The sequence below is a fragment of the Jaculus jaculus genome, chromosome 3, assembly GCF_020740685.1.
Source record: "Jaculus jaculus isolate mJacJac1 chromosome 3, mJacJac1.mat.Y.cur, whole genome shotgun sequence".
Taxonomy (NCBI): Eukaryota; Metazoa; Chordata; class Mammalia; order Rodentia; family Dipodidae; genus Jaculus; species Jaculus jaculus.
The window spans coordinates 40,902,180-40,917,194 of NC_059104.1; the positions used below are offsets into that span (position 1 = coordinate 40,902,180).

General features: G+C 36.1%; 1 protein-coding gene across 1 annotated transcript in view; it reads left to right on the forward strand.

Moving 5' to 3' along the window:
* Klhl1 (kelch like family member 1) overlaps positions 1 to 15,015 on the forward strand; it is a 382,842-nt gene that overhangs the window by 210,392 nt on the left and 157,435 nt on the right. Inside the window, exon 5 of the mRNA XM_004651015.2 lies at positions 14,517 to 14,729. Within this exon, the coding sequence (XP_004651072.1) occupies positions 14,517 to 14,729 (213 nt within the window). The remainder of the gene's footprint in view (positions 1 to 14,516; positions 14,730 to 15,015) is intronic.

A 15,015-nucleotide genomic window follows, 5' to 3' on the forward strand; every position in this document is an offset into this window, starting at 1 on the left:
CCTCCAGATAAGAACACTGTTCTTTAGCCATCAAGGCAGTCATATAGAAGGATTATGTATTCACATGCCTAACGAAGTACCACTGACCTTACTAAAGATTGTATCACTCATTTGAAGGCAAACTTTAATAAGACCAGTTCTCTCTTCAGGCTTCTGGGCAAAATAATCATGGAGGGTAACTTATTTTACAAACCTCAAATATTCATTGGATTTTGGAAAGTCCCTTTGTGTTAACCTAAATTAAAATATCCTTTGACTCAATTAGGGCTTCTCGAGTCACATTTCTGTTGAAGGTATGAAAAGTAAGCAAACATGTCCTATCACTTTCAGAGATCTTTATTTATTTATTTTTTTATTTTAATTTCCATCACTGGCAGGCTAAATTTGACTGAAAAATCAGATGAACTAGTTATATAATGGATTTGTCATGCCCCTATAAATTGAAAAGGTTTCCATAAACAATTTGTTAATTAATGTCTTTTTAAAATTCAAAGTAAGTTAGCAGGAAGATATCCTTTCAAGGGGCTTAATGGAGTAGATAATGTTAGTTCTTGAGAGTTGGGCATGATGTGACAGTTGTAATCCCAGTACTGAAGGGCAAGACAGAACAACCATGATAAAGGCCAGCCTGTGTTATTAAGGGAAACTTTTTAGTCAAGCTTTGTCAGTTCAAGAAAACAGAATTAACTTATATTATTTCATTATGTACTTATTTAAACAATTTTATCTGTTTAATACAACAAAGGACTGTTTTGTTTTCTTTCTTCAACTTATAAATATCTTGAATTTTTTCAATTCCTGGAGGGTAGAGACCTTTGTCTTTCCATTGCTTACTGATTTCCCTAAGGAAGATTAGTTTTCATGCAGGTTTGTTAACAATTTATCACATGAATGAATATTAGTGATGATGATACTTCTTTTAGTTTCACAAAAAAACCTTTTTAATCACATGCATAAAAATTCACGGAATTCAGAAGACAGGTAAATTTTGATTACTGAATTTCCAAATCTTCTCTAGATTATCAACATCCCTTGGTCATTCAATAAAATGCCAACCTAGATATTACTGTGGAAATACTTCACAAGTGGAACTAAGGTCATAAAACCAATTAATCAAACAACATTATGACCATGAGATTATCCAGGACTATTCAGACATAGTGTTCTGAATTCTTAATATTAGAAGAGGAAGCCAGAGGAAGAAACTATCAGATACCACCAAGTAAAGAAGAGAGATGAGGCAAGAGGAAGACAAGAGAAAGGATTCAGTATGATATTGACATATGAAATGGATATAGGTGAAGGTGAAGAAAAAGCATGCGAAAGCTGAATGGTGACCATGAGTCAGTAGCCAGCAAGAAAAAGTGGATATCAGTTTTACGTTCATGTAGAACTGAACTCTATAAACTCTCTGAACAAGAATCAACACCAAGTAGTCCACAGATTTTTAAAGTAATGAAGGCTTGATAACTTCTTCACTGGTTCTGTAAAACCCACAAAAAAAGTCATCTGATCTACATTTTACTGTGAAGTAATAAGTAACAGTGAGCCACAAAAATCCATGGTGACCTGTAAAGACAGGAATAAGAAACTAACAAACACTTATTCTGGATAGTAAATAAAAAGAAAAAAAAAATAAGCCATTTAATGACTTTATTAAATATAAAAATAAATGTAATAGTTAAGGAATATTATATAGCCATTTTCACATTGAAAGTCTGAAATGATAATGTGGTATATGAAATACCATTTTTTTTCCATTACCTATTACTTATTTTCAATGCACTTTCCACAATATATCCAAGACCTATGTTTCACATCAGATTTCATATTTAAACCCTGCATGTGATAATATTTTACTTAAATATTAGGTATTGAATGTGTGATACATAATATATTGATTCTTCATTGATTTTTCTGATGACTAATTTAGTGGCATGCTCTAGGTTTTAACAAATTTGAGGGGAAAAAATTACTATTTTCTTGTGTAGTTTCTAGAGGATTTTTTTCCTTTTTTAATTTTATTTTTTTATAATTAACAAATTCTATGTTTGTAAACAATATCCCATGTAATTTCCTCCCCCTCCCACTTTCCCATTTGAAACTCCACTCTTCATTATATCACCTCCCCCTCTCAATCAGTCTCTCTTTTATTTTGATGTCATTGTCTTTTGCTCCTATTATGATTGTCTTGTAGAGGTAGTGTCAGGCGCTGTGAGGCCATAGATATCCAGGCAATTTTGTGCCTGGAGAAGCACGTTGCAAGGAGTCCTACCCTTCCTTTGGCTCTTACACTCTTTCCACCACCTCTTCTGCAATGGACCCTGAGCCTTGGAATGTGTGATACAGATATCGCAGTACTGAGCTTCCAGCACCATGATACGTTCTGCGTCATCCCAAGGTCACTGCCATCTTAAAAGAGAAAGTTATCTAATAAAAAAGTGAGAGTAGCATTAATATATGGGTATGAACATTAAGAGAAGTGCTTACTGGACAGTTTAATGACCATAGTATATACATTTAACTAGACAGTAGCAGATATTACACCCCTAGGGCTCATGACTATCCCTGTTGTAGGTTTTCAGTATCAGGGATTTATTACCTCCCATGGAGTGGGCCTCAAGTCAAATTAGAGAGCAGTTGGTTTCCCTCACAACAGATGTGCCACTATTGCACCCATTGGCTCATTGGCCTGTTTGGCCAAATAAGGCTTACACTGTGCACTGTGGAGTATCTTCATTGGTGATTTCTCTCTTTCCCATTGAGCTGCATACAGCGTGGCTTTTTCTAGCTTTCTGTCAGCTGGTCTACATGGAGGAAGTTTTCAGCTCAGTTCCACCAGGATTTCTCAGTGACCTTGCTGCCCAAGTATGTGGAATCTTCAGTCTTCTTTATTCAATTATTTTTTCATAATAGAGACTTTTCATTAGCTTCCATTTTATGATTTTTGATAATAATTTTTAATGTTTGCTTTTTCTTTTAACCTGATTTTAGTGGACAAATGTTACATTTATTCCTGTGGCTTAAAAATATTTAAAGTAGGTTGTGAGATTTAGACATTGTTTGTTAGCTGGTAAAGTAGTCTAATATGTAATGAAATATTCTCAATCCTTTCAATAAGCAATAAGTGAAAACAAAGTTATAACTAGATTTCTACATGCTTCTGCAAAGATCATTTAGATCTTAAGACTGCAGAATGATAACAAACTCTGTATTGTAGAAACCTATTTCTTTTTAACTGAAAAACATTCAATATGATTATGTGTACAACTTCTATACTCACTGTTTTATTTTGAGCTCATTCTTACCACCTTAAATGTGTAGAAAATACTATTAAATTTTCAATTTACTCTGCTGAAGGGTCATTCATGCTTATAAGCAAAGGGACAAAGGACTACATAAATATAAGTGAATAATATAATCCTTTCTGGTCCTGGAATAATTATTTTGTTAACAAAAAGGGATAGTCTGGCAAGGCATGGAGGCACACCTCTAATCCCATCACTCAAAAGGCAGAGATAACAGCAGCACTAGAGTTCAAGCCACCCTGAGACTACATAGTAACTTCCAGGCCAGCCTGGGCTAGAGCAAAACCCTACCTCGAAATAAATAAATTAAATAAATAAATAAATAAATAAATAAATAAATAAATAAGGGATACTTTTGAATTTGCCTTAAGTGTTTAAGTATAGAATGAAGATTACCTGATATAATGTACATGCAGTCTGACAGATCAAAGTTTATTTTTACAGTCAATAATCTACAAGATATTCTAGTAGGGAAGCTAGAAAAAACTCTTGCATTTTTTTTTTTCTATTTCTAACAAGGTTCTGCAAGATCCTTATTTTATGCTTTCATCAAGTATTGGAAATCATTTCAGGAAAAAAGGGTACATGATCAAATATCCTAGACAGTTCATTATCAGGGAAAATAAACTTTGAAGCTGGAATGATTGTTCAGAGGTTACAGGCACTTTCTTACAATGCCTAATGACCTAGGTTTATACACCCAGGACTCAAGTAAGGTCAAGTGCATAAAATGGTGCATTTATCTGGAGGCTTCATTTGCAATGGGAAGAGACGCTGGAAAAACCATTCCCTCTCTCACTATTCACTCTCAAATTCTCTCTTTCTTTCTGTTTGCAAATAAATAAATTACATTTAGAAAAAAGAGAGAGAAAGGGCTGGAGAGATGGCTTAGTGTTTAAGCCATTTGCCTGTGAAGTCTAAGTACCCAGGTTCAATTGCTCAGTACCCATGTAATCCAGATGCAGTAGGTGATTTAAACATCTGGAGGTTGTTTGTGGTGGCTAGAGGTCCTATAATGCCTCTGCCTCTCTTCTCTCTCTCATTCTCTCTCTCCTCTGCCTGGTACTCTCTCTCAAATAAATAAATCCATAAAATATATGTTTTTTTAGAAAAGGAGAAACAAATTTTAATCTACCATTTATTGTTATTTTATTATTTAAATAGTACCATTTCTTTCTAGGTGGCACAGACTTAAAACTTTCTTAAAGATTAGACAGGAATTTTTATTCAATTATGAACTTTCAAAGCTACTGTCATCCACAGAGAAATCTGTGACACAACTAAAAGAATTGGCAAATACTAAAAATTAATCTTTATAACAATGACTGTTATTGTGCTTATAGTCAGTATGTTATATATTTAAAAAGTAATCAATATATTTGGTGCTATTTTTTCTGTGAAGTCATAAAATGGAAGTAGAACTAGAACTGCTTAACTGAATATGTTATGTTCTTGGCTATGAAATTGACAATGTTTTTTATATGTGCCCTTCTAAAAGTAAAACACATCACATATTAAACTTTTGAATACTGCATACAACGAGTTTGAGAAACATACCAAATGACCACAGGATGAAATCATGTATTTGACGTGATTTCACATATTTTTCATGCTATTATAAAGTTCACATTTTTTTTTCTTATTGTAGTAAACTTTTTTTTTTTTTTTCTCCTGGCCTCAACTTTTTTTTTTTCTCAATTTTTTTTCTCCCTCTTTTTTTTTTTTTCAAATTTATTAGTTTTCTTTTCAGTAAATACAGGCAGTTTGGTACCATTGTTTAGACTCACCCATGACCTACCCCCTCCCAATGGCCCCTCTTTGTTGACGCAAATGGGTCGTGCATTGTGGAGTTAGCCCACAGTTCTTGGTAGGATAAATGTCTCTGCATATCATGACCCAACAAGTGACTCTGACATTCTTTCTGCCCCCTCTTCCGCAAAATTTCCCTGAGCCATGTAGGGTTCATTTTTGGTCTGCTTCAGTGCTGAGGTGTTGGGGGCCTCTGAGGCTCTGGCTCTCTGATTTGGTAGGAGTTGATTTTTCTCTGTGTTGATCTCCTTCCCCTTTGTGCTGGTATCCGGTTCATCAGGAAAACATCACCCTTGCTTGTTTCGCCAATTTTCCTTAGTTTCGGACAGGCCCCTTTTGAGGTATGATGGGACAGCTCTCTCCTTAGGATCTGCATCTATCTGAAAAAGAGAAGCAGATTCTCCAAAGGAGAGTAAGTTAGCACCTGAAAAATTGAGATAACACTTACTTTTTTGATAGAGAGTTTAATAGGTGTAGGCCCTCTTGTATCCCATGATTGATGGTAGCTTGATATTGGACAGTGGGCTTATGTTTGAATATGGTTCTGACTTGTTTCCTAGCTCCAGCTATGGGTCTCCTACCACTGAGGGGATCAGTTAGCCAAATCAAGAGCAGTTGGTTCCCCACCATGGATGTGTGCCACTATTGCACTTGTGTGGGCATCATACCAGGTTATTTGTTGCTAAGTAGGTTAGACCATGAGTTGCTTGGACAGATCTTGGTCATTTCCCCCAGTCGCCCATGTAGCGCCTTCTGGCACTAGACACGCTGTCTGTCTGGGGACTGACTCTCTCCTGGCTTTCAGCCATACCGTTCCATTTTACGTGTCAGCTGCTTATGGAGTCTTCATCAATAGGGTCTTACCACTGACCTTTGGTGGGTCATCAGTACTCTGACAGAAGTCTCTCATTCTTTTAGGAAATCTTGTAGGTTTCTCTGATCAAAAGCTCATCGTGGATGATAGCCCCATGCTGGTAGTGGGGGTTACAGGTCAGTGCCCATTAAGAAAATGAGGAAAAAAATAACTAATGTACAAGAGTTAGAGAGGAGAGAGTGGGGGAGGGGGAGAGGGAGGGAAGGAAGATGTAGATTTAGGTTAGACTTGATCCTACCCTCTCCAGTGTCTTTTTATTAACAGTTTCCATGATTATAAAAAGTATCCTATGGCAATGCCCGCCCTCCCCACCCCCCATAGTAAACTTTAAACAACTCACAAAAAGTTTGTAGAGTGGGTGTGGCTATAGGACACATTTTGTTGAGATTGTGCTGGATGTGTTATTGAGTGCTCTTTGCCTGGTAAGTCATGATGAGAAAGATCTAGATTTGGGCTATTATAACTTTTAATGGAATATTGTATATAGCATTCTTCTGATACAATTTCTGTCTTGACTTGCTCTTTAGCAATGTGTTTTTGGGGATGATTTCCAGTGCTAGGGTCATATATATTTTCAAAGAAGTTAAAGCAATTATCTTTTTCCTTAAGTGATAATCATCAAGTATTATCTCTGATTTTATGTAGTTTTTAGGCATTATCTTAAGATGCTCCAATTTAAAGTAATTATCACTCATGATAATTCTGCCTTTATCTTATAGTGTCACCCTGTCCTCCTTAGAACATGAAAGGAATATTCTTATGGCCAGAATTGTTCTTTCTTCATTTTCTGCCCTTTTATCCGCAATATATGCATACTAAACATACAACACCGCTCAACATTTCTTGCTTAATTGAATGAATATTCAATGAAGAAATTAAGTACAATAAAGTTAGGTGAATGAAGTTTGCACAGTTAAAAATAGATGGCTGAAAAAAAAAAAAGATAGGGTCAGTCACATAAGATTGAATTAGTTGAGTTATATTGTTTGCTATAGGGCAAATGCTTTGCTAGGCATATTCACTTTAAATTTTTTAATGATTAATCCTAATCACATGAATAATTTATATTGTATATTTCTTAAATTTTTATTAAAACAAAATTGGCGCAATATTTTATAACTACATGGCCAATTAATAGTTATGATAGAATATAAAAACTGGTTAGATTGCCATAGGATGTTACCCATAATCAATATGTCACATTATACAACTGAGAACCATCCAGAGTAGTAAACAAGACCAGGATCAACATGCAAAAATTGTGATACCCACACATTTCATAGGTAAAAGTGAAGACTAGTTTCCAAGCAGGTGTGTAGAGAATCAGAAAGAAATCATCCAAAGATTAAACAACCCAGGTATAATATCAGGAGTTATGAGACAGTCATGAGATTAAATTGCTAACCCTGGCCTTGACTTCACTAGGCACATGACATATATGAGCTTCTCTAAGCCTTAACATTCTCACCTGTAAAATGACATGCGACAACATTATAAGTCCATTCCCTGCAAATTCCAAGGCACGGTCCAGGATTTAGTCAAGTACATTGACATAGGACAAATTATTTCACATATGTGAAATATTCATAGCTCAGGAATATGGACTTTGAAATCTTAAATACGAGATGGAGAGATGGTTAAGTGGTTAAGGCACTTGTCTGTGCAGCCTAATGATCAAGGTTTAATTCTTCAGTTCCCACATAAAGCTACATACATCTGGGTTCATTACAGCAGCTAGAGGCCCTGGTGTGTCCACCATCATCCTCCCTCCTTCCCTCCCTCTGTCTCTGTCTCTCTCTCTCTCTCTCTCTCTGTCTGTCTTTCTGTGCTTGCAAATAAATAAATAAGTCTTAAAACATCATAAATGGTTAGAATCATGACAGTAGTATGTGAATGTAGCTATATTAAGGTAATATTTTACAAGATAATAGGTTCTCTTATGAACAATGAAAAAAAACATATCTGTAACAAAACCATAAGGACCTAATCAATTTGTCACCTGTGACCTCCTGAGTGGGAGTCACTGTGGTCTACACTGCACTTTTTAATCTCTTTGTTATAGAAGTTTGAAGCCTTATTTTTATTCAGTATTTCATGTAACTGCTTACAAAATTAAAGGATGGAGGATTTAATCTTGCATTGAAAAATAGAATCATGCATATATTATAAATCTGTAAAACTTTCCTTTGATCTGGGCATGGTGGCACAAGACTTTAATCCCAACACTCGAGAGGTGGAGGTAGGAGGATCACCAGGAGTTTGAGGTCACTGTGAGACTGCATAGTGAACTCCAGGTCAACCTGGACTAGAGCAAGACATTACTATGAAAAAAAAAAAAACAAACAAAAACAAAAACAAAAAACAAACTTTTGCTTAGAAAAGGTGCTTAAGGAATTATAATTTTTAAATTCTAAAACATTATACCTAAAATGGGCATTTTTAATTTGTGCATATTAAGCCCTAACCATATCTACCTAGCTACGTTCCAGGCTTCCTGTTCAAATTTATTTATTTATTTAGTTAGTTAGTTATTTGGCAACATGAGATTCAAAACATAATCTTTCAAAAAATAGCTTTAAAATTGGGAATTAAATAGATTTAGAATACTCTGTTCTTTATAACCAAGCCAACAATTAACAGTCCCATCACACTACTTAGAATAGTGATTAGGAAGTGATTCTAATTTAATAGTACCCACAGAGTACAAGTGGAGAAACATAAGTCAGAACTTAGTAGACTTTCCTTTGGAGAGAAGCTGTCTTGGAAAATCCATTGTATTATACCATGACTTAGTTTGAGGGTCAGGATCAGAACCTTTTTTTAGCCATCAGTCAAAGTTGTTAATGTATTGGAATAATAAATGTTCCTGTAGTTCAATGTGCATGTTGTAAACTATATTATAAATAGTAAAGTGATAGTTGGAAGGACTTATTTATATTTTACTTAACCTAATATTACTATTGATTTTTAGCTAACATGTGATACAGAAAAGTTCTATTCTGATTTCTAATAAAACTTAAAAACAGAGACTAAGTAGATAGCTTAGTTGGTAAAGTGTGTACCATGTTAACAAACAGGATCTGAGTTCAGATCCCAAGAACCCATGTAAGAAAAATTATAGGCATGAGGACAAGCACATAAAAGCCTTGTCCAGGGAATCAAAGACAATAGCATCCCTGAAGCATCTTGGCCAGCTTGTGAATCTAAAATTGTGAGCTTCAGGGTCAGTTAGAGATGCTTTCTCCAAAAGATAGAGGGAGAGAGCAATTGAAGAAGATACCTAATGTTACCTCTTGCTTCTGAAGCACAGGCATGTCAGGTATTACAAGCCTTTGTGTTGGCTGAACAACTGAATAAACTTAAAGAATAGTTTTCTCTAACATGCCAAAGGGCTTAGATATCACTCAGCTTGTGAATTCCTCACTAATAATGTAAGGAAAGCACCATGAGTTGGTAATACATTTTTAATGCCTTAAAACAATATCCAAAATCTAGACTGAAATCACTACAGAAAAACAGCAGGCAAGGAAGCATTGAAAAGAAATCTAATAGGAGAGAGAGGACCAATGAGAATTGTAGAAGTTTACAATATGTAAAAACTAAAGAGATGGCTTAGAGATGGTTAAGGTGCTGCCAGCAAAACTAAGGGACCCAGGTTTGATTCCCCTATACCCACAGATAGCCAGATGCACAAGGTGGAACATGAGTCTGAAGTTGTTGGAAGTAGCTAGAGGCCAATTCTCTTTCTATCTCCGTCTCTCTCAAATAAATAAATATTTAATAAAAACAGATCACATCATGACATACACATATTTGACATAAACTATAATAACTTGTATCATATTCTAATGTCCAGTTAATTTGCAGCATTTGTGTAACCACAATGCCAATAACTTACAAAGGAGTTAGTATGGCTTAAAATGATGGATTATTGCTACAATACAAACTGCACTAGACACAGGCACAAGAGAGGGAGAGCAGAAAAGAAAGCTTCTGTAGTGATATTAAATGAAACCATGAGCAGAGCTGTCAGAGAAAGAAATCAAACTATAAAAGGCTATAACCTTCCTGCCAGATACATTTCAATTTGACTATAAGTTTCCTATAAGCCAAATTAAAAAAAAGAAATCTGATCAATTTCATAATTTACAACATCCATGATAAAGGAAAACCAATTTACTCAGGAGAAGTGCAATTATTCCTGCTTCTAACCCTGTAAGAAATTTCCCCAAGAGTCATCATAAACAAGATGCTATAAAATATAATGAAATATGCCTGGAACAAAATCTTTATGATAGACACCACTAACAATTTCATAGGGCATTTTTTATGAGATTTCCTCACTGTATTATGATGGTCTAGCTAGGCAACTACAGGTTCCATTTACCAGAGGAGAGAATTTTAACTGGAAAAGTAAAAGAACAAAAGGGCTACCAAAATTCTTCGAAAACATTTTTCTTTTACCTCAGCACTTTGTAAGAATCTAGAGGAGCTAACTCTCAGATCATTTAATTTGTTAACTCATTAACTAACCATTTAGAATTTACAGCCCAGAGGAATCACAGGAGGTAAAATTATTTACAAAAACTTAAAAAAAAAAACCAACACTCAACTGCTCTATAATGTTAATTTATATAGATTAATGACATTATTTGCAAATTGTGTTGTAGTATAATTCATGTAAATAAACAGCAAATCTCTTGAAAGAAAGTACAAGTTATCAGTATCTTGTTAAGGGTAAAACCACTTTAGTTACAAGAGTCTGTTAGCTTAATGGGCCAGGGCTCTCCTCACAAAGTAAATATAAATTGACAAAATTAAGATTAGTGCTCTCTGTGTGCATGTTGGAATCTGTTTTAGGATAGATATGATGCATTACTCATTCTTTTTAATGGAAGCCTCACTCTTACCCTGCTTCAGTATTCATGCTTAAATATGTTTCCTAGAAAGTTTTCTTACACATCCATGGCTTTTAAAGTATATCCTGAGAGGTTTTGCTTGTCTTCATTAGAGTTATCTTAGAAAATGAGGAGGTAAGAAAGAACCAACAGAAGCAAAACTGGAATTTCTCAATAACTTATAATACCCAGAGCATACCAGTCTTTCTGCTGAAAATGTATATTTGTATTATTTTTATTAAGTATATACTTCGTGTGGACACATCATTTGTTGGTACCATCATTTTCATCCTCCCTGTCCTTATTCCACTGAGGTCCCTCCTCAGTGGGATGGCTGGTATTCCCCACGGGGTGATGGGTTCAAGTTGTGAGAGCAGCAGTCGGTCATTGTGTGGGGGGGGGAGGGGAACCAATACATGTGTATATTCTCTCCCAACCTGTGGCTTTTACAATCTTTACACCCCTCTTACACAAAAATCCCTGAGCAGTGGTGGGAGTGTTTTACGTCTACTTTAGCATTGAGAGCTCAGCAGCTTCTGGATTTCTGATATTTTTTTCTGTGTCTGTCGCTTTCATGTAACATTGCAATATTTTATACTGTAGCCATATTTTATTTTTTTATTCAAATATTATCCATTCAAGGTTAGGGACATGACTAAAGGTATAAAAGTCTTGCTATGTAAACATGCTTATCTGAATTTGGATTCCCTGTAACCACTTAAAAAAAAAAAAATACACTGATACACTGTAGTAGGCATTTGTAATCCTAGCAAGCCTCTAACTAGATGGCAGGTGAAGAGGAATCACCATGAAGGTTTTGGGAATGGCAGCCTTACTAAGGGAGTGGGAACTAACAAGAGACCCTGCCTCAAAGGGAGAAGGTGAGGTCTGACACCCATGGCTGTCCTCTGACCTCCACCTATGCCTCCTGTCTCTGTCTCTTCTCTCTCTTTCCTTCCCTCTTTGCAAATAAATAAATAACACACACATACACACACACACACACACACACACACACACACACACACACACACATTTCATTGTTATCTTTCTTCCTGGCACTATGCAAGAATCAAGATACACAAATTCCGTAAGTCAAGGCCTTATTGTCTCAATGTGCAATGAGACACTAACATATGTGAAGCTGTGTTCTTATCTTCTCCCAGGATAGAATTCAGTCAAGTTACGACTTCAGCATGAGTGCATCTGTGAGGAAAAGTTCAGTCTGCACTCCACGGAGACTCTTAGAAGGGGCTTCCCAAAAGGAAGGAGCCACACAGGGAGTTCTGTGTTGAAGAGTTTGAAGGGTTTCTTTTCTTTCTTTCTTTTTTTTTTTTTTTGAGTATTTTTTTAAAGATTTCTTTCTTTATTTCTTTATTTTTTTAAACTTAATTTATTAGATTTCTTTTCAACAAATACAGGCGGTTTGATTCCATTGTTTATGCTCATCCATGATCTAACCCCTCCCATTGGCCCCTCCTTGTTGATGTAAATGGTCGTGCATTGTGGAGTTAGCCCACAGTTATTGGTACGATAGATGTCTCTGCATATCATGACCCAACAAGTGACTCTGACATTCTTTCCCCCCCTCTTCCACAAAATTTCCCTGAGCCATGTTGGGTTCATTTTTGGTCTGCTTCAGTGCTGAGGTGTTGGGGGCCTCTGAGGCTCTGGCTCTCTGATTTGGTAGGAGTTGATTTTTCTCTGTGTTGGTCTCCTTCCCCTTTGTACTGGTATCAGGTTCATCTTTTTTTTTTTTTTTTTTTTGAGTATTAAGGAGCTAGGTGGCATATTTATTGTACAAGGTGTCCCAAAACCATGGGGAAGCACATCTGATTTTTAGAGTATCTCTGCTGTTGATGACCTAGAAAATTCCACAGGAGGATTGATTGTAGACCCTACTTTAGCACCAGTTTGTAGAAAACTGCGCTGGAGCCTCCGTGTGTGATGTAGCAGGAACAACCCACCTGTAGCCTCCATCACATTTACCATGAGGGGTCATGTTGACGTTCAGGAGGCACGGGCACGGCTTTCAAAATACAGCTGCAGTTTTGCAGTGCCACTGTACTTAGAGACTGTTAGAGGTCTCATGAATGATCTCATGGCTGTGTGCTCATTATATTTTTTAGTAGTTTTAACATTGAAGTTTCAAATTAAAGACAGAGCTCAGGATTTACAGTGGCAAGCTGGATTGCCAAATTGGGCTGTGTTCTAGAGCTCTCTCCTCCCAAATCCAGCACTCTTGTTTATCTTCTATTTCAGAAGAACATCAAACCTGAGGCTGGTTTTGGGTTAAGTGCTATATCTGGGACTAAACAAGTTTCTTTCTCATTACTGTGTACAAATGCCTCACCTAAACAGAAAGGAAGGAAAAGGTGTAATTCAGTTTGCAATTTGAGGGAATATTGATCATTATGGCACAGAAGCCATGGCAGGCTGGCTTGTCACATGTGATTAGTGATATCAGAGGAGAATAAGAAGCCGAGCCAGGCCTTAAACGTAAGTCTTCCAGGAAGGCTCCTTTGCCTAAAAGCGCCACAACCTTCCCAAACAGCACTAACCACCAGCTGTGGATTATTTAAATACATGAATCTGTAGGTGTCATTTTACATTCAGACAAGAGTAGTAACATATGTTATAAAAATCTAAGTCACGGGTGGGGCAGATCAAATAGATTGAATAGTGGGCTGTAGAAGTTAATATACCACACTTAGTTGGTGAACTCAATTGACATATGAAAGGAATCATGTAAACAAAATGGATAAGTCATTTTAAGCAATGAAGTGAATATGGGAGGGCTTGTTCAGCAGTGTATGAAATGGAAGAAAGAACTAGTAATTATGTTTCTGGAATGTAAGTGAGGAGGAATGTGTTGAAATCAGAAGCAGCCACATAATGATACAGTGTTTAAACAAGAAATTTAAGGAGTCCTTAAAACATATGAGAGAGAGAGAGAGAGAGAGATAAATAGACATAAATATAGATATATTATGTTGCCATCATTATAGGGACATCCATGAGGAATTTAGAATAGATCATGCACAGTGATTAGACTAGGCATGTTAGATTTAAAAAAAAAAAAAAAGCATCAAAACTAAACCAAAGGAAATGCAGTGAGAGGACAGAATTGTCAGAGATTGTAAGGGGGTGAGGAACATAGGACTTTGTGACTTCTGTAGCCTCATTACCATTTATTTTTGAAAATAAACAATGGTACTGAATCATGTTCTGGTCCTCTATGTAATTTTGTTGCCATTTTCTGACTCGTGTGTGTGGTACAGCCTTTAGAAATGTGAAATGTTATTTTTGTATTTGCTAAATCTTACATAGCAGCACACTTGAAATGTGAACACTTAATCACTTAGTACACTCTTTCTGCATAGCAAAGCTCAACATTGTAATCCTTCAGTTATTACAGGATTGGGCTGTCTCACATACATTTACACTTCAATTACAATTACAGTGCTTTCATCTTAACAGCTTCTCCTTCCTGGAGGACAGAGTCTCAAGGATTCTGATATAATGAGAACAAAGGCGATTGACTGCTTTTCTCATCTCCATCTCACATGCTTTACTGGCCCAAAAGAAGTGCAGCAAAATTTATGCCAAGGTGCTTTCTCTCCACAGGAAAACATAATGGAAGTTATCAGAAATCAAGAGTTTTTACTCCTTCCAGCTGAGGAGCTCCATAAACTACTGGCCAGTGATGATGTAAATGTGCCTGATGAGGAGACCATCTTCCACGCATTGATGATGTGGGTCAAGTATGACACACAAACGAGATGCAACGACCTCAGCATGCTCCTTGCCTTCATAAGGCTGCCACTGCTCCCACCACAAGTAAGTCTGTGAAGTGATGTTCAATATATCTAAAAGGCACTGAAAGTGCTAAATTAAAAGCAAACATTCCAACACCCTTTTAATTACTTCTTTTTATATTTTTAAAGCTTAATCAAATACTATTTTTAAACTAAAATATGTGGTATATAAATGATGGGTCATGAATCATGGACATAATCTTATCTTGGATATATACAGACTCATACACACACACACACACACACACACACATATATATATCACATATTATATAACAACATGAACACACACACACACACATATGCAT